Source organism: Hippichthys cyanospilos, chromosome 8 (assembly GCF_059441005.1).
Source record: "Hippichthys cyanospilos isolate Australia breed blue-spotted pipefish chromosome 8, RoL_Hcya_1.0, whole genome shotgun sequence".
In the NCBI taxonomy this organism is placed as follows: Eukaryota; Metazoa; Chordata; class Actinopteri; order Syngnathiformes; family Syngnathidae; genus Hippichthys; species Hippichthys cyanospilos.
Genome location: NC_142376.1, coordinates 14,042,501 through 14,061,841, shown reverse-complemented (window position 1 = coordinate 14,061,841; position 19,341 = coordinate 14,042,501). Strand labels below are relative to the sequence as shown.

At 38.9% G+C, this 19,341-nt stretch overlaps 2 protein-coding genes across 4 annotated transcripts in view; both read right to left on the bottom strand.

Moving 5' to 3' along the window:
* lyst (lysosomal trafficking regulator) overlaps nucleotides 1-11,600 on the bottom strand; it is a 54,079-nt gene extending 42,479 nt beyond the window's left edge. For all 3 annotated transcript variants that reach the window (XM_088421599.1, XM_088421600.1, XM_088421601.1), the window contains exons 1-2: nucleotides 11,514-11,600; nucleotides 1,268-1,356 (exon numbers count right to left, since the gene is read on the bottom strand). In XM_088421599.1, coding sequence (XP_088277725.1) covers nucleotides 1,268-1,356; nucleotides 11,514-11,594 — 170 coding nt within the window. In that variant the 5' untranslated portion in view covers nucleotides 11,595-11,600. The remainder of the gene's footprint in view (nucleotides 1-1,267; nucleotides 1,357-11,513) is intronic.
* A 2,390-nt stretch (nucleotides 11,601-13,990) lies between these two features.
* Nucleotides 13,991-19,341, bottom strand: part of nid1a (nidogen 1a) — a 15,399-nt gene continuing 10,048 nt past the window's right edge. Inside the window, exons 13-20 of the mRNA XM_088421928.1 lie at nucleotides 19,060-19,287; nucleotides 18,346-18,518; nucleotides 17,708-17,834; nucleotides 17,446-17,617; nucleotides 17,171-17,328; nucleotides 16,970-17,093; nucleotides 15,046-15,158; nucleotides 13,991-14,505 (exon numbers count right to left, since the gene is read on the bottom strand). Of these exons, the coding sequence (XP_088278054.1) occupies nucleotides 14,375-14,505; nucleotides 15,046-15,158; nucleotides 16,970-17,093; nucleotides 17,171-17,328; nucleotides 17,446-17,617; nucleotides 17,708-17,834; nucleotides 18,346-18,518; nucleotides 19,060-19,287 (1,226 nt within the window). The 3' untranslated portion in view covers nucleotides 13,991-14,374. The remainder of the gene's footprint in view (nucleotides 14,506-15,045; nucleotides 15,159-16,969; nucleotides 17,094-17,170; nucleotides 17,329-17,445; nucleotides 17,618-17,707; nucleotides 17,835-18,345; nucleotides 18,519-19,059; nucleotides 19,288-19,341) is intronic.

Genomic DNA, 19,341 nt, shown 5'->3' with positions numbered 1-19,341 from the left:
CAAAAAAATTTATAAAACTGTTGACAAGCACAAGTAATTGACTTTGAATAAAATGTTGCATTTGACATGATTAAAGAGAAACATCAAGCAGAAACAGAGTTGCTGTGTATCATACAGATATACAGGTACATGCCTATTCAACATGTGTTCTGTAAAACAATAATTAATGCTAACTGTAAAAAAAAGTGAACTTAAGCTGTTGAGTGTAATCCCTATTGTACAACAACGCACTATGAGTAGGAAAAAAAGCCAGATGTAAATTACAGCTATGCCAACATAGTAGAAACTGTGCTGTTTCAACAAGGCCAAACTCTCAAAAAGAACAGCAAGTGGTATTTTTACCCAAATGTTCCTATTTTGGTTCAATAAATGGAAATGTATAGGAGAGGCAGATGTGCTTCAACACAAAACATAGAGCTACATCCGAGAAGTCTTACTGTATGCTGTTTAAGCTAGTCATGCTAGCCATCATTTTACAAGACAATAACATTTAAGAGCAGTTAAAAGTGAACCCCAGACATAATATAGTCAAGATCATTCCAATACATGAATTGCTGTACTGAACTATATTTAAATACCTAAAAAATAGAGTAACAAAGGAGAATCTCTCATTTTGATAAACGTCAACACAACAATTGCATTTGTAACCATGTAGCAAATATCCGGCTCTTTTCACACATTCCAGCTTTTTGTTGCCTTACCGAATATTACTAGAAATGACAGTTTCCTTCCAGCCATTTTGTATATATTCCAAGCTCGACTGCAGCTCGACTGCCGGCTGTATCTGCATACCTCCTCGCACGGCGACTGACTGAATTTTCTGTTCTGCCGAGCAAATTCCATTAAATTGGAATTTCAAATGGAAGCTTTCCAGATTCGCAGCAGATCAGCGTATCACATGAAAGCATGTGATGTCACATGGTAAGGGGACTGGCCTTGGGAATACTGAACAGCCTCCACTGACCTGCAGAGGACCTCTGTATAATAAAGCATCACTCACAAAAACGGCACTTGTATTCGCAAGTACAACTGTGATGGTTTTATATTGCCATGCTTTTAGTATTGCATATTTTACCAGAATATAGAGGATTTAGGAGGAGAATCATTTGTTTTTTCCAGATGACAGTTTATCTTAAACACATGTGCAACTGATTCAATTTGTCAACATATACAGTAGATAAGGAGATTTCCTTATTAGAGCTCATGAACAGCAAACATTGTTAGCAGCATTTTTTATTGGTTCCTACACTAAGAAGCATACACATACCAGAATTTCAGCGCATCTTTGGTGTGATGAGGGTGATGCTGCACATAGTGGAAGAGACAGAGGAAATTCTCGAGACTCTGGAGGCTGACCTGATAAGAGACAGACACACAGATAAGAAATCAGTGGGGCATCTTGAAATAAACCAATTCTATTTTTGACGGGAGTGAAAAGTTGAAACTACAACAACAAAATGACACTGGTTCTTATGTAGAGTCAATATACACATTTTATACACCTTTGTTGCCATGTACTGCAATGTAAGAACCAGTGACGTACTGTCATATGAGACAGAGCAGGCCAGCCCTCCTCTACCATAATGAAAAGAAAAACAATAAAACGGAAAAATACATGATATGGTTCATTCTTTTCAGTGCTTTTTTTAAACTAATTATCAATTTAACTTTGCCGTTTTTATATTATATTTTAATTGCTGTTTTTTATATTATGTCAAAGTTTCACTTTTACCAATAAAATAAGGGGAAGAGACTATGCGCAACGTACACAGCTCCAACATGCGGTAACGCCCTCATCTGGAGGCCTTTTGCACACAAGATGGCCTGACCTCCAGTGCGCTCTCTTCATGTCGCCATACAATGTTCAAATACGATTGTGATACAAACTATTTTTTCACAATTTAGCTGATTGATATAATGACTCGTGTAGCTATATTTCTGTAATGTGTTTCCTGTGCCATACAATAATTTTAATTCTGCCATACAATCAACGCATTACAATTGGTGGCAAAGAAGCATTAGGAGAGGCCCACTTTAAGTGCTTTTCAGGCCTCTTGTTGGGGGCACTAATGATGCCAGAGATTGGCAGCAAATAAGCAATTTAGTGTGTTCACATATGTGCGTCAGACGTGTGATCTGCTAAGACTCTGCCAATCTGATGCCACTGAATGGCCTGTGTTGACCTGACTGATGGATTTCTGCTGATTGTCTGAGTCATGAAGCCAAAGACACTGTAGTGCACAGGACAACAAATCAGAGTGCACGTGGGTATTTGCTAAGCCACCAAACAATAGCAGATGGGAAAAGAATTACATGGGAATGGGGCTGCAAAATATTATATTTTTTGCTTGGCAAAAAACAATGATGAACACCCAAGACAAAATACCACATTTTTATTTGATTATGAATGAGCAACTTGTATAAGGTTTTGATAATTTCCTTTTTTTTTAATTGAAGTTGTGCTTAGCAGGACATTACTTTTCTCTCTAGCACATTACTTTCCTCTGAACCACTACAAAACTTTGGCAACATTCACTGTACACTATAATGTTAACGTTATTTTATTAAATTATATTTGGCACACTTGGGAGCAACAGTTCTCAACAAAAACGACTTGTCATTTGCTGTAACATGCTAACAAGAACAACTTCAAAATAAACACATTCCAAAGCATTCATGTCCATAATTTCTTTAGTGAAGTAAGATATATAAGACATAAGTCAAATCAAGTGCCCCCCCCCCCCCCCCCCCCCCCCCCACACACACACACACACACACACACACAAAATTTCCCATTTTTCTGGATGAATCCAAAATTTCGTCAAGAACTTGAATTAGTTCAGTAAATTACAGTCCTGGTCAAAAATCTGGGATAAATTGTTTCAAACACATTAGGAGGTCATGAAAATCAAGCGAGTAATTGTTGAAAGTGCATCACTGTTAGATGAAAGTCATTATGACCATCCATGCATCCATCCATTTCGAACAATTTTAATGAGATATGAATTAACAGACCTAAGAAAGTTATTAATAGACAATGCAGATCTGTTGTTTTTCAATCATTCTATTGTTAATGTGAATGCTTTTGCGTGATGTGTTAAAAATAATTAACATTTTACAATGTTCATTTAGGAATAAGATGGCCGAAAGGCACAGCTTCTGTAGGCTTTTGCAATTGGGAACACATTTGTGCCACCTCAGGAAAAGTTAGTTCTCAGTCCAATAAGCAGTTGTTGTATTCTCCTATGAAGAGTACCTTTTGGAAAATAAATAAAACTAAATGTTACAGCACAGAAAATGTGGAAAACAAGCACACATACCATTAGTGATTGTACTGCAATATGCCTTGATTGACAGCTGTTGCTAATAAGAAATACTGAAGAAATACTGGGAGAGAAATATTTGGCCCATCATCCCAATCATACAATCTGTGAAACTGTGGTAGTAAAGTCATGTCTCAAGCTTGCAGAGCTTCTTCTAGGACAAGTTAATAAGTAGATGGGATAGAAGGTAAAAACACTGCCACATTTTGGCTTTTACATTTGGCAGTTTAACAAGCTTGTTTACCTCCCGACTGAGTCGCATTTCATCATACACGAAATGGTGATCTTGCTTCTGATTCAATATTTGACGTCAAGGCCAGATGTTTTCAGCCAACAGCAGGAAAAATAAAGGAGTTTGCCTCACAGATTAAATACTTTTCGAGGGGAGTGTATATCCTTTGGTGCACAAGGGTTGATTTCGGGAAGTTGTGTCACACACGCGGTCTGAGAAAACGAAGTCATTGACGTAAAACAACCCTTTAAAGAAAAATGGGAATACAACTGTGTCTTATTTACAAGTAAGCGAGAAATATTTGTGAAACTGATTCCTGCAAAGGAATGTGTGTCAACTTCCTTCCTGTGTAGCAACCGTAAAAGCAATTCTTGTTATTATCTTATTTGACATTATCTTTGTTTTGGGCCTGCCAATTTAAAATATGTCTGCAGCACAGCCTAACTCGAGCACCAGGTTAAGATGTGGATGCAGAGCACACCCACCAGGGTCAACCAGGGGTTGCAGATGAACTCATTTCACCAAAAGGAAGTGACAGGGTAGGTAGGAAGGTCTGATTGCACCGGGAGCTAAAATACGTAGTATGGCTAACAAGAAGTAACGCATTACAGGTCCCTACCTGTTATGCGTTATTTTTGGTAGCGTGCAACATATGGAATTAATTCAATTAATTCCTCTTTTTAAAAATCAAAGATTTAAAAAATGGCTGAATTGTAAAATCAAGATGTTTGCAAAAGTGGCAGAATGGTGGATGGGTGCTTCGCGAGATATGTTTACAATAGGTGCTAATTACTGAATTGTGGCATTTTAAGAGACAGACCACTTATTTTGCAATTTTTAGCAGTAGAAAATAAACACTTTTGGTGCCAGCCATCTTTACAATTCCTTTGCCTGAAAATATTTAATGAAATTATAAATAACATCCTGGGATTGAATGTCTGGATTCTTAACGTGAAATGAAGACTTTGGGATTTAATTGTTGGTTTGACAACTAAATAATTTTATTTTGTCTAACATTAAATTTAAGTTGTTCTTGGCAGCATGTTACGGCAAACATCACATCACATGACCAACAGGTCAGCCATGATTGGTTGTTAACAGAGCCTTGTGAAGTCATTTTCAGTCGACAGCAAGTAGAAAAATGTGTTTCCAAAGGTATTATTGTATTTGAAAAATAACTTAGCTATCAAACAAACTATGGACAAGATATGAACGTTTTACTGGTAAAAATGGGGTGGGGGGGGCAATCCCTTTATGCGATTTATGCACAAGCCATGTATGTTTACTTTTGTCTGAATATTATAAAAAGAACTTCTTTATTTATATTTTGATTAAAATGGATTAAAATTGTAACAATCCAAATGATTTAAGAAAATTGAGATTTTATTTTTGGGCCATATTACAGGTAGCCAAAAGTGGAATGAAGTGAATAAATAAACCTTAGACAATCACTGCATTTGTGCACAAAATCTATCATGTGCCCATCCATGTTACTCCATGTAATGGGAAAAGGAAAATGAGTTGTGTAAGATAATGCCAATTTCCTACCAGTTTTTTTCCCCCTCCTCTGGTGGCTTTAATCCAATTTTACAATGCTTTGTGCACCGGCCAGCCAAGCTGATTTGATAAAAGAGATTATCAAAAGTGTTCACACAGCTTGGGAAATCATCAGTTGGAAGTTGAGAGAACACTTTTTGATAATAAACAAAACTGTCATATACTGCCCAATTTACAATTCAAACTTGGATTGATAAGAGACTTGAAAGATTCGAGCTGACAGTCAGATCATAAAATGTGCATGTTCAGGCAGACTTTTTTTTTTTTTTTAAATGAGAAAACACCATTGAATTCATAGAAATGCTATAATACAGTACGGTCTGCTTCATCTAATTCTTTGGATTACGTTTCTGAGGATTTAGCACTGCTGGCCATCCACTGCTGTGAACCGCATCTTTACACGGGTGATCACAGGAGGCTAAGTCATGGGAGTCTGGTGGCTGAGTCACTGAGGCCATTCAGGACTCTCCTCTGAAGCGGTCAGTAGAAAACGTAGCAGTGAGGCAGTGAAATGGGATGTGATCCTTTCCTCGTGAGAGGGGATGACGGAGTCTTGGTTATGTAATCTTTGTTTTTTTTTCCCGTTCTTCCAATTTGACATACCCCACTGATCTAATTTGGCATTTGGATGATGAGCGTCATGAGGAGCTCCTAACGTTCTACATTTCCTTATAAGCTATGAGTCACAGATGAGAGTACTGAGGTAAAATGTCAGGGGTCTACTTTAATAAAGCATGTTTGTCCCTTATCTACACTCAAACACTGTGCAGGAAATGAAAATGTCTCGGCTTCAGACAAATAGAGATATTTTAACAATAATTTATAATGAGGTGTTTTGCATGACTGCACATCATCAACCACAAATGTTTAAGTAGTGTACAGTAACAACATATGATTGATGAGTGGACGGCAGTTAAAATGCAGAGAAAGCTTCCGTCTGCCAGTAATCAAAGATCCAGACCTCTATCACTTTTCATTTGGACAAAATCTTATCAGCGGACAAAAATAGAGTTGAACACAAGCTATTGTCATTCCACTCCTCAGTGATTCCATCAACAAAGTACATCAACAAAGTACCTTCATCAGGCTGCCAAATTGATCAACAAAGAACTATTGGATAGTAGGCGTATGAAGAGCTGTGGTTCAACAGTGTAGAGTCCATATGTAAACCGGACTAGTCATAACAATATATTCCCAGGTGGGAAAAAAAAACAGGCAACTGTAATCTGAATCTGCCTCAACACAAAAACGGGATGAATAATTCAACTATTCAGGCAGTTGTTCAGAGCAGCGAGTAGGCGTTCTGGTTGAAACTAGATGCTAAAAGTGGATATGAAAAAGGTCTTGTGGTTGAACCAGAAACAGAAAGTGACTTTACTAAGGCTTGGGCAACATTGTGACAATAAACCAACAAAAAAATATCGCAGTCAAATGATGAGCAACAACCTTTAAATAATGGAGTGTGGCGATAACAAGGTAGAATGGTCAGTTTGATTTCACGCTTGTCATATGGAGCAGGAGATTTGACCTCATTGAGCAGGGACTGACCTCCTCTCTAGAACAAATCATGAAAGAATGATTGTTTGAAAATTAGTCTATTTATTTTAAAAATGTTATTTATACCAATAAGATCTCATTTACAAAGGTAATTCTTAGGAAAAATACAGCTTTGATTAAAAAAAATACCAGTAATATATGTATTATAAATAAGTGGCTTTGCTGACAATGCAAAATGATCAATTCAAACAATACTATAATCATCCAATACATTTTATTCTAATTATAAAGAAAGATTTTAAATAATACATGAGGTCTCTATATAGATCTCATTTATTCTCTATGTGTGTATAGTAAATGTGTTCCATCAAATCATGTTTTGGATGTCAGTTTGTGTCTTGTGTGCAGCTGAGCGAGTTCCTGATATGTATGCCAATCATAAATAAAAATAGTAAAAAATAGGAATTTGAAGGTTTGTATGCCAATTGTAAAAAGCAGAAGGAAGCGGGGGGGGGGGGGGGGGGGGGGCGCTCAACGCAGCACAAGTTTAATCACAAGTTCATGTTCACAAGCACAAGTTTATTCAGCTTATCGAAACTTTTCATCCGCTTTCCGTAGCTAAAAGAAACATGCCTCCATCTTAGCGGCGCTCCTCATGTAATATAATTTGCGATTACTAGACAACGATGACATACGTTTATTAATATAAAATTTTGATGGGATAGAACTCTTTTATTTAGATCTCAAAGAAATTTATAGTGGGGTTTTAAATTCAAAAACTGTCTAAATAAATTGACACTATCCCTTTGAGCAGCTTTTGCACAGCAATAATTTTACCCAGAATGCAAAAAAAAACAAACAACAACTGGTGTTATGCAATGCAGTACAAAAATGGCTATTGCAGCAGTTACTGAACCAATTTTGGAGGTATAGCGAGCAGTGAACACAGATTTAACCCCTAGTATGAGTGAAAATCATCTCTTCAAATATCTTCCTTTAGTCTTTTGAAACATTCTCTTGACTTCAAATCAAAGTGGACAACCCACTCGTAATGGTACTCATTCACATTCTTGGCCACTGGCCAGAGAATCATTCAAGTGAAACGATTCCCCTAATCAAAATTCAGTGAGACGCGGACATGGAAAGCAGCCATCGTACGTTTATGTTAGCGATGCAGAGACCATTTGCCTTTACTAAACAACACACTAAGCTACTTTACTTTCATCTTAAGGATTCTAAGGACTGCTTTGAAAATAAAGATCCCAGTGCTAAAATAATAGTTTGCTATCGTAGGGTTAACGTCCAATGAATGCAATTTGGAAGGGACTGTCGATGCCAACAGCAAATCAACAAGCTTCTTGCGGTCTACCATCAAGACTCCTAGCAGATTTCCTTTGATTATTTTGGTACCAAAGACACCAACTTTAAAATGCTGCTTCTGCTTTTGGCTAGGCTGGGAATTAAAGCCACATTGAGAAAAAAAGAGGAAGTCAGGACATGGTCACTCAAAATACCTTTTTTTGAGTTGGCATCACTGGCTTGAGCACAGATAAATCATGCATTGTACTGTATGTAAACAGGATCCTTTGCAAATAAACATTTGAAATGTTCAACAATTTAACATCATTAAAAGCATGTGTTTGTGTGAAGGAAATTATAGGTGAGGTGGTTGTCATTATATGTTAATTTCTTGTCTAGAATAGCATGCATTGCGACCCATCTATGCAGTCCTAGTTCATCTCGCCCTAGACCTCAGATAAAGCTGTTGATGCAGGAAAGTGTGAACTGAAAGAGTGGCCCAGCTGTTGGCGGCGCCCGGCTGGCTCTTTTGGTTATGTCTTGTATTGTGTAATGCTTTGCTGAATGAATATAAAGCAGGCGGGGATGGCTGGGCTGCGACGGCTTTGGCGAACATGAGAGTGAGAGCCAAGCCCTCCATTTAACGGCAAAGAAAAGTCAATCTTGGTTGGTCTGACTTACTGCTTAGCAGTTGGGCTTGTCTTAGTCTTATTTCATAGATTTCTCTGACATTTTGTCATCAAAAAAATGACTCTTCAGCTTTCTTACTGTCTTTTCTGAGTACTTCAGTGTTGGCAAAGCAACCCCAGAAAAATATTGGTGGCTTGAAGGCACATTCAAGTCACATACTGTATTTTCCAAATTTTTTGACAAAGAACTTCTTTTATAAAGCATAAATAGGCAAAGTTCAGCACCATTTACTCCCTGTCTTTTGACATGAATCTTAATTGGTACACAGGAAACAGTCGGAAAGTCGCGACTGCCATATGGCTAAATTGGAAACACTAATGATGCCTTTGTAAATTGGTGCCTCTCTGTTTGCAATCATGTCATTAGGGTAGTCTTCAAATAGTGGGGCGAGTCGCCCCGGGGAGGCGCTATGCAATGTGCCATGTGAAGGATAATTGCACATCTACAGCACCAGGTGGTGAAGTGCCACTCTCATTGGCAAAGTCAGTCCAGGGGTTATTGACTTTTTAAATTACCCTTAAAAAAAAAAAATGTGTTTCTTGTGTTAATGTTACAGATCAATTTTACAAATATCATTATTTATTGATGGAATATTTTGCCCAGCTTCAAACGGTTCAGTTGGTCAAAAATGTTTTGATAGACTTTGTTAGTTTTCTTCAGTAAAAAGTAAAGTATCATTTTTTGAAAGTTGATTCATATTACTTTTTAATTTTTGTGAATGTTCAAAAGGACATCATTTTAGGTATTTCCATTTTTTTACATAGGTATTTTAGTCATAGTCTCCGCTGCAAGTGGTGGCTGTGTGTCGTAAAATGTTTGCTTTTCCTAGGGGAGTCTTTGCATAAAATATTTGAGTTTTACTACATTAGGTTAAACAGTGCCATGTCACGGAAACACGGAAGCTACTCAAAAATAATTGAAAAAAAAAAAGACTCAAAAACCTAAATCAGCCAATTAAAAACAATTTAGTCAATGAAATCGACAATACCCCAATTGTCCCATCGGCTATTTAGAGAAACATGTTTAATTTTAGTCTCTGTATGTGTAGTGTTTGAAGAAACATTTTTACATTTGTAACATTAACAATTACAATTGTTGAATATTGTGAAAACACACTTGTCTCGTGATCAGACTGCTGCTAAATGGCTGACAGTAGGCGGGCAACCGAAACGTGCTGCAACTTGACGATCGATTTAAGAATGCATTCACTTCTAACACATCTCTGAAGACACCTGCCTTGACCTGAGCACAGTAAGTCCGTGTTAGCCTTGTGACCTCTGGCGAAGGTTAGTGGCGTGTCCCAAACAACACGGAGAATCAGTTTTTTCTAGACCTTCTTCCCCATGGGATCACTGTGACAGCATGGCAAGTGCTGCATGACTTTCATTTTAGACTTCAATCACAAGATTACATATGACAATTAATGAAGTGACTGACTCACACACAAACGCACACACATAAACAAACACAATCCTCTCATTCTCAAGTTAAATTGGTTCAGCTGTTGTAATTTGACGAAAAAGCCCCATTTGAAAGAAATCATGTAAGGAAGAGTTATTTGGAACTCCTGGTTAGAATTGTTCAATTTACACTGTGGGACAATACTCAGGTGCTCATGTTCACTTATTAAAAAAAAACAAAAAAAACAAAAGAAAAAGTTTAGACAGAAGCAGAAGGGTGGCATAGTGGTTTGCATGTCTACCTCACAGTAGTTGAGGTTGTGGGTTTCATTGTGGCTTTGGCCTTCCCATGTGGAGTTTACATGTTCTCCCTGATCACCATTGTACTCCAGTTTCCTCCGCCACATTCTCAACAACATGCCTTGTAACTGTAGGTATATTGGACATTACAAATTACAAATATATGTGTGAGCATGAATGGTTGTTCATCTCTGTGTGTCCTGTGATTGGCTGGTAACCAGATTGAAAAGCACCCCGCCAACTGCCCATAGACAGCTGTGAGGATAAGTCACACCTTGTGAGGATAAGCGACTACAAAAATGAATGGATGGATGGATGGATGGAGACTGAAAAAATATATTACACATATTATGGGAAATATTAACCACCAAGTACATTTTTTATCTCCCTTTTTCCAAAAAATGGATGAGAGGGACAAGTTCTGAATTTGGACCCCCACTGTTATTATGTAATATATGCCAGCATGTACATGCCACTGCCATCATTTCACATCCAGGCTGGTCGCTCATTTGCCATTTCCAAGCGGCAACCGGACTTCAAGGAAGCACAAAGTCAAATCAGAAGTTAGTTTAGCATCTGATAACCGACACATAATCTGAGGTAATTGACATGGAATCTGGGTTGAACGTATCTGCTGCATATGCCAAACACATCTGCATGCTAAATGATCATTGAGCTGCTTGGTGTTAAAGTACTGGTTCCCTGAATCTATCTGTAGATGTTCTTTTTCTACCTGTGAGACTTGAGTCTGTTTGACATTATATATATATATATATATATATATATATATATATATATATATATATATATATATATATATATATATATATATATTGTAGAAAATGTATGGACACTTTCTATTTCATATGTTTTGTTAAATCAGTCAGTTGTGTTCTTCAATGTAAGGTACAAAGTGTGTTGAATTTCAAAAAGTTTGAAACCTGACTGAGAAAATTTTTACCGAGTATTACTACAAATACAAGAACAAAATTCTGCGATCAGAACCACGCAACCTCTTTAATTAACAATGCATTAGCGATATGGAGATGCCCGGATCCTAAAAAATCAATCCCAAGTTCTTAACGGCAGTAAACACGGCCGCTATATGAGGATGTTTTACTCAAGGAATCTGTGGCTATTGAAACGATTGCATCACAGCTAAAAATATTGATCTTTTTTAGATGAGTTGATTGTTGTGCACAGTGCAGCACCTACCTGCAGATCAGCTCCTTGAAGCCTACAGTCCATGTACTTTTCCCACGCATATGACAAGTCGCTCTGTCGCGGACTGGCCATATCGTCCACGCCTCCAGGTTCAGTCAAGGTGTTGGAAAAGCAAGCAGTAAAGAAACACGCATTCCCAATTCTTCCCAAGTTCTTGGACTAGCGCCGAGCGAATCCCTAAACGATCTCTGGAGTCGTTCATAGCCGATTCATGCTCCACTGCGTTGCTTCCCCCCACTTTTTCATTGAGCATCTGCAGAGGTACCACATGACCCCTGGTTACTTAGCTGACAAACATGTCCACTGCATGGCAGGGCAGGCTGGCGTATTTGTACCTGTATCGGACTTGCAACTTGAGACACACCGGTGCGTAAACAAAACAACACGGATATGAGGGTTTAAACTAGCTTGCTAGCTAGGCTAGCTTCTGTGGGACAGGAGCAGATAGATTTACGAACGTTAAAGCTGTTCATTTCCGTTCCAGGCAGCTTTTCAAAATAATTGTATAGACTGATACTTTTTTTTGACTTGCCTCCCGCTCAACTTTGGAATTTGGAATCCAAGCATTGAAAGTAATAACATTAAAATGGACTAGTTATTTGATTAAAACAAGGTTTTTGTTTGAAAAAGCATTTTAGTCTTCGCCTAATAAGTTTTACTTTGAAAATTTTCTTACACAATGTCTCAACTGTTCTCGAGTGATTTCAATAAGGTTAATGAGGGGAAAACACGACTATTTTAAGCCATAATTTATATCACGTAGTGGGCAGGATTTTCTAATACCATACGTCCACATATTTAGCGATTATAACTCAACATTTTTTCGTTTTCGTTCAGCAAGATCCGAACTGTATTGCACCGCTGTTTGTACTTGCAGCTGTTAACGTCGTTCGTGTAATCATTAAAGTTGGGTCGATAATTTTTTTGCCTCATTGAAATACCAACGGGTGTCATATTTTTATTTATAATAAAATTTAATAGCATAATAAAATAAAATAAAATAATTGAAGCAAGCCAAGATTAAATTTTAAGCCCTTTTCGAAGACTGCAAGGCACAGCGCTTTCGTCATACGAAGATATCGAGTAAAATCTGCAAGACATAGCATATGGGGTTAATCAAACTTGTCATTTATCTAACCATTATTTTTACCGCTACCCTACGAAGGTTTAGAGGCGCTGTTGCCTATCCGAGTTGTCTTCGGGCAGTAGGCAATTTACACACTTGTATATATAACGGTACATTAATGTGCATTAAAATCATACCTATTCCTAATCAAATCTGTGCATCACACCTCGATGCTTGAAGGGGCTGAAGGCGTTTTAATTATTTTGGTAATTTATTTCTCGAGACAAATTTAAGGAGAAAATTTAACGACTGTGACTTATCTGTTGTTTTTTCTTATTGGATTACGCGCGATAAATTCACGCAGTAATCAAAACACGAGGTTTATGCTCTGTATTCAAATAGACTGTATATTGTTAGAACAGCAAGCGCCAATTATTTATTTACAAATATCATTTATAACATTTTAGGAAGAACCAAAAATCCACTATGACCTTGAAAAGATACAATGATAATAAAAATAATAATAATAATTACACATCTTTGTTTGACAAGAACAATACAGTCATGCATAGGTACAAGCTTATGGTGCAGTACCTTGTCAAAGCTAAAATATATGGCAAACTACCTTCACTTAACCCTCACAACAGGTGTTTTATTCATGAATCAACTTAATTAGAATTTGTAATAAACATGTGACATTATGACAAGACCAATTTAACAGCATCTAACAACTGCTCAACACTATCTCGCCATCACAAGACTCCAAACTGGAAGGTAAGGTGCCACAGAATTTAGGACGGTCTCAGTGTCATTAGTAGAATGTAACAGATACAGAGAGATTGGAGAATTCGTGAAAGGGAATCCATTCCCTCAAATGTCCTTGAAACCTAAATTAAATAAACATGTTGTGAGTTAAGGTCCTTGTCAGAGAACTGCCAACTGAAAAAAAAGAACAGTGGACATGTGCATTCAATAATTTAGGTTGGAGTGCATTTCATGCTGAAATTTAATCACCCCAAAACATAAATATTCCTAATATTTTGTGTGTAGTGTAGAATAATTTATACAGAGCTGTAATAAACATGAGGCTTCAAAGGAGGGGCACAGTTTGTGTGCTACTTTACTGTATATTACATAGTCATAATCAAAGTCAAGTGTTGATTGTCATGTGCACAGTGTAGAAACACTTTTCTCCGTACAATGAAATTGTTACACGAATGTCGTAAAAAATAATAAGATGCGGTGGAGCTGCTCATCATTACAAAAACTGTTGCAAAGTCAATTATTTGGGACGTCTCTGATATTTTGTGATAAATTGAAACGGATTAGAATTGCAATGTACCCTACTGAACACACGAGGTCACTATCACAACACTAAAGCCAGACAATGAAAACAAACCCGTTAGAAAAAAAAAACTTTATTTTTTTTTTGCTGCCCACCACGTAAACTCATCCCGCAAAGCTTGTACAGAACTTCATTCGTTTCTGACAACAATACTATTACCAAAAAAGCTACAACCAAAAGGAAATTGTGTCGTGCGTCACTATATCGTATTTCACATTAAATTACTAATCCCTTGAGTTTTGTTCTCAGTTTATGTGCACTCGGGAAAACAATGTCAACATAATAGTGTTCATATTTACAATTCTGTAGGGATTTTATGATGAAAAAAAATGCAGATAAGAATAGCAATGAGCAATAAAAGGCACAGTAACTTCACCTCAGTGGCATTTTCAGCAGTTACAGCACAGTAACGCCGAGTGGCTTCTTATTGGTTGCCACATCTCAATATCCGCCGTCTCTCTCAACACATCCAACGCCAACTGCATTGTCGGGACACTTGCAGGAGCGACCGTTGGGTGTTGCTAAGCAAAGGTGTGTACAGCCGCCGTTGTTCACCGCACAGTAGTTTTGTCCTGGAAGAGGAAGCATACAGACTCAGGAAGGCCCTTTTAAAATAAACGAGCATAGCAGGGAGCGACAGGAAACAGTCTCTTCGTGGTTTGTTTTACAGACATATACACGCTTACAGAAAACACATAGCTAACAGCAGATGTTGGCGGCCCTCCCACTGGTCTGCACATTCCCGGGCTGCACTTATCTAGAGGGGAAGACGAGGCCCCTGGCTGTTATGTGTTCCGTCCCATTCTCACTTAGTGATGGACGCACAAATTATTATGCTTTTCGGTCAAAGAAAGATACTACACTTTTTATGGTCGTAAAACACACTCGGAATGCTCCAAGTAGGCGCAACGCTCATAAAAATGGGATTCATTGAAGGATAGATTAAAGGCCTGACAGCAGGATAGCCCGTTAAAGTTAACAGGTCAAGTCCTTTCTAAGAATGGCTTTTGAAGAGGAGAGGAACATAATCGAAAAATGACGCCAAGCAAGAAGAGAACTTTGCTTACTCAAAACCGGAAAGAGTAAATGTCAACATTAATCATCACATTCACCTGAAGGACATTGGGCATAGGCTGTGGCGATGCCATATAGCTTGGAACGTTTCTGAGGCTGGAACTCATCAGACTCCTGCCCAGTATAGCGGTCCACTGCGACCACAGCATCCCTGTTGAAAGTATAAAACAAATACAAGTGAGCAATCCAACTCAAAGTGACCAGTCTGCATTTTGCGTAAAGTCTGTCAAAAGTGACTAAGTGAGGGCAGATGGAACTAGCAAACGTTGATGGTGTCCAACTGTGGAAGTGTATACCTTCCCCCAACTGAGGTGGAGAAATTGCAAGCAGCTGCCACTTTTTAGGATTCCTGTCCACATTACACACACATACACACAAACAGACATCCCAACCCCCGCCCATCTAACACTGCCCAAACAGAAAATTAAACACAAGACGGACTCGCTCCACGGTATCAAATTGAATGTGTCAGAGTATGGGAAATCTTTAAGGCTTCATGCTTTTTAATGACAATGTGGTATAACCTCACAAGTTGAATACCCTGGGAGGTGTGAAACTTGCAATCTAAGCAAAAGTTACAAAACTATGCATCTGAGAAACAAACCGTCATTACGCTTGATGTCAAATGAGAATCCACCCCATGAGCACCAAAAGGATTAACTCCATTTGGACAGCCAGTGATGCCATAAAAATGTCAAGTGTATGAGTAAGAATCAGTTGAGACTAAATAGAACCGAATGTTTGGATTTACTGAAGACACTGACCTTGAAGACACACGCAGTAGTCTCCCACATTTTGTTATGACTTTTGCATTTAATGTGTATGACACACACACACAAAAAAGTGACAATAAATGTATTTTTTGTCATTACTTAAAACACTGCTTCCCAGATAGGGGTACAAGAAGTCCCTTCAGCAGGTACGTGAGGTTTTAAGTGTTTCTGCAGATATCAGCTCATCTAATTTAATGCTCTTCAATGCCGTGACAGGAACAATCTAGCTTTCTTTTCAAATTACGAGCAAATTAATTGGAACATGAAGCAAAACTTGTTGAATACTGACTCCTTTGCAAAAATGTATGCCCGTATTTTGTTTTACATGGATTTTCTAGTTTTAAATGGATATGCATCGTCATTAATTATTTAACATTCCTACATTCACTTGAACAAAAAATACGCGGATATGCTTGCAAATGTAGTTCCTTTAATAGCTCAGACGGATGGCATGGCACTCTCTTTGAAGGCTTTATTTTTAATCAAAAAATTATTTTGGCTGGTTAGGTGATGCTTGATCGAAAAAATATTTCACAGGGAGTACACTATTAAAAAAAACAAAACATTGAGAACCACTGACTTAAAACACTTAAGTAAATAAAATATACACACAAAGGACGAAGAATTACATTTAATAACCACTACTCACACACCAACTGTAATTGCATGGATTTAGTAGGAGTGACTTTATCTCATGCACACACAACTTTTGACACCATCACGACTGGGGTGGAGCGGGGCCAAAGAAAAGCCAGTGGCAACTCGTGTTGCCAACTTAGCTTTGCCACAATATCGAGTGACTTTTCCAATCCCTCCAGCGACTATTAAAAAACATGATGATTAACAAATCGACTGAACATTTGTGGTATTATTGGAGACTTGTGAAAATTGCATCCAGAGAAGATGAATTCTGCGTCTGCAAAGCCACCACTTTTATGTCTGTAGCACAGTACTATTATTTTCTAGCTCTCTGTAAAATATACATAACGTGGTTACATTATTTTTATACTTGCTAAGAATGTTAAAACGTTACTTTTAAAAATGCCTGCAAAATTATTGAGCGATTATATGTTCGTCACTCTGTTGCAAAGCACCTAACATATATACTTCGTTAAACATTGTGAAGTACCCCCAACAAATTTAATGTTACTTTCATTCTACAACTCAAAGTGAGGCAGGTGATCCAAACCTTCGCCAATCAGTGTAGTAGATGTTCTTTCCGTATGATGTGACTCCAAACGGGTACTGAATGCCCTCCAGGATCTGCCTGCGGTCTCCTCGGCCAGGGTTGGTGCACTCCACCTTATGTGTGCCTACATGCAAGAGGCGAAGGTCAGCACTGATAACCGAATGCAACATTATTGATAAATCACCGCGTCATCCGACCTACCTGCATCCGCCCAACACAGCAGAGAGCTCTGGGCGTCGTACGTCAAGCCGTTCGGCAGGCCCAGATCGTCTTTAACAAGCACTCGCCTGTTGGATCCGTCCATGTAAGAGGTCTCAATTTTGGGAGCGTCTCGGTTCCAGTCGGCCCAGTACAGATTACTGTCAAAATGACGTGTGGCAAAAAATGAATGTAAACAGTGTTGAATGTGTTATTCAAATCACTGGTAACATTTTTATGGATACGTTCTTCCATCCTAAAAATTCACCGGTACACACCCATTGGGGGGGTCCACGATAATAGCGCGAGGGTTGACAAGACCTGAGTCTACAATTATACGTCGTTGAGAACCGTCTAGCGAGGCCACCTCAATGCGGTCTGTCACAGAATCGGTCCAGAACATTGTTCGTCCCAGGTGGTCGATTGCAATTCCCTCTGGGCTCTGCAAGTCTATAAAAAAAAAAGTGGAGTACACGTCGTGAACAATTCTGACCAAGGTGAACCCAACAAATGAGAGATGAAAGAGAAGGGAGGTGTTACCTGATCTAATGACCGTCACAGGTTCCCCCCCCTGAATGCTGCCTTTGCTAATTGATGGGGAAGTGATTTCCGTCCAGTAGATCATCTTATCCACACAGTCGTAGGCCACTCCGATGACCACTTTCTCCTGCGGCGCAGGAGCCAAACAACAGCATTGAACTATGCTCACTTTGAATGCCGGTGGTTGCAGATACAAATATGAAGCAGATGTATTTTCCGACATCAATGGCAAGACATAAATCGACACAAGAAGCGCCGCACACCGACAAGAAGCGGGGCCAGACTTCAGAGCAGCTGTTGTGAAAATCAGTCGCACAAGAAATGCAGATTTCAATCCCGTAGAGCTGATGTTTGTAATTAGGGAGAATGTCGCCACGTGCATCCAATAAAGCACAAGCCCAGAATGCATGCAGCCGCACTGGCGGCAGGATGAAATCTAAAGGATTCATGCGGCTTTTTACAAGGACTTTATGAGACGCCTCACCTGACGCCTTAAAAATAACAGCTTCATTGTGGTGGAAAAAATGTATACTACTCATTAGCCCACGTGAATCACATTGCACTTGTTAGCAGCTGGTTATATAAACCGTCATTGTATGCTGTGACCATGTGAATCCTAAAACCGAAGGGTAACTCACAGGTAGATGGAGGATAGCCTTGGCGTGGTCTTTCTTCATATCATATCCTTCGAGCGGGACGTGCTCTATCCTACCGCTCTGGGCGTACAACAGGTGTGTGCCAGGAGGGAGAGGATGGATGTCAGGTCGAGGGGTAGGTCCAATTGGCGGTTTCACACCACCATGGTCAATGCCTATGGGACCATAAAAAACACAATCACACATCATTTGTAGAATGGAGACAACTAGGCCCCTAGCTTTCTTTTTTGTTAGAAAATAAGTGTTAGCAAGTCATTGTTTGAGCAATTCTCATTAGAAATTGGTAACTGCAAAAAAAAAAAGAAAAAAATATTAATTCTATTTACATCAACATTTTGCCACTCCCTTTTCTTATCACACACATCACAACACTTAGCATGTTAGCCCACAGGTTTGATATGGAATGAAGACTGGTAAAACCAAGATCCCATAAGATAGGATACCAAAGTAATGCTGTGAGCACACAACAGCATGTATGTAAAATCTCCAAAGTCCAATAATGGACTAATAGGTGAATTTCTACCTACCATTTTAAGGCTCAAGCATAAAATAGTTTCAAAAAGCAAGCCCGCCTCATAATGAATCCAGCAGAATGCGGGCAATCGGTTGCCTGCTCCATTTTTCCAAGTTATCCGTCACTACATTAAAACAAAGGAACGAAAGTATGTGAGATAATATGCTGCATTATGAACTCACACATGGGTCTGCCACCAGGCCCAGAGCGCGTCCCCGGGATCTCCTGTCCGTTCCGATCCACACACCAACAGTGCCCTGAGCTGCCATGGCACTGCATGGGCTCGTAGTTGCCCTGCTCATCGCAAGTGGGGATGTACTGTCCAACAGGAGGTCGCGGACCCCGGGGTCCAAACTCAGTCACACCAAGAAGACTGTCTCTGTGGGTTTCACATTGCGTTTTTGTCCGCTCTGAAAGAAATGTATGAACGTGAACACTCTGATGCATCTTTGTTTCCTGTCTTC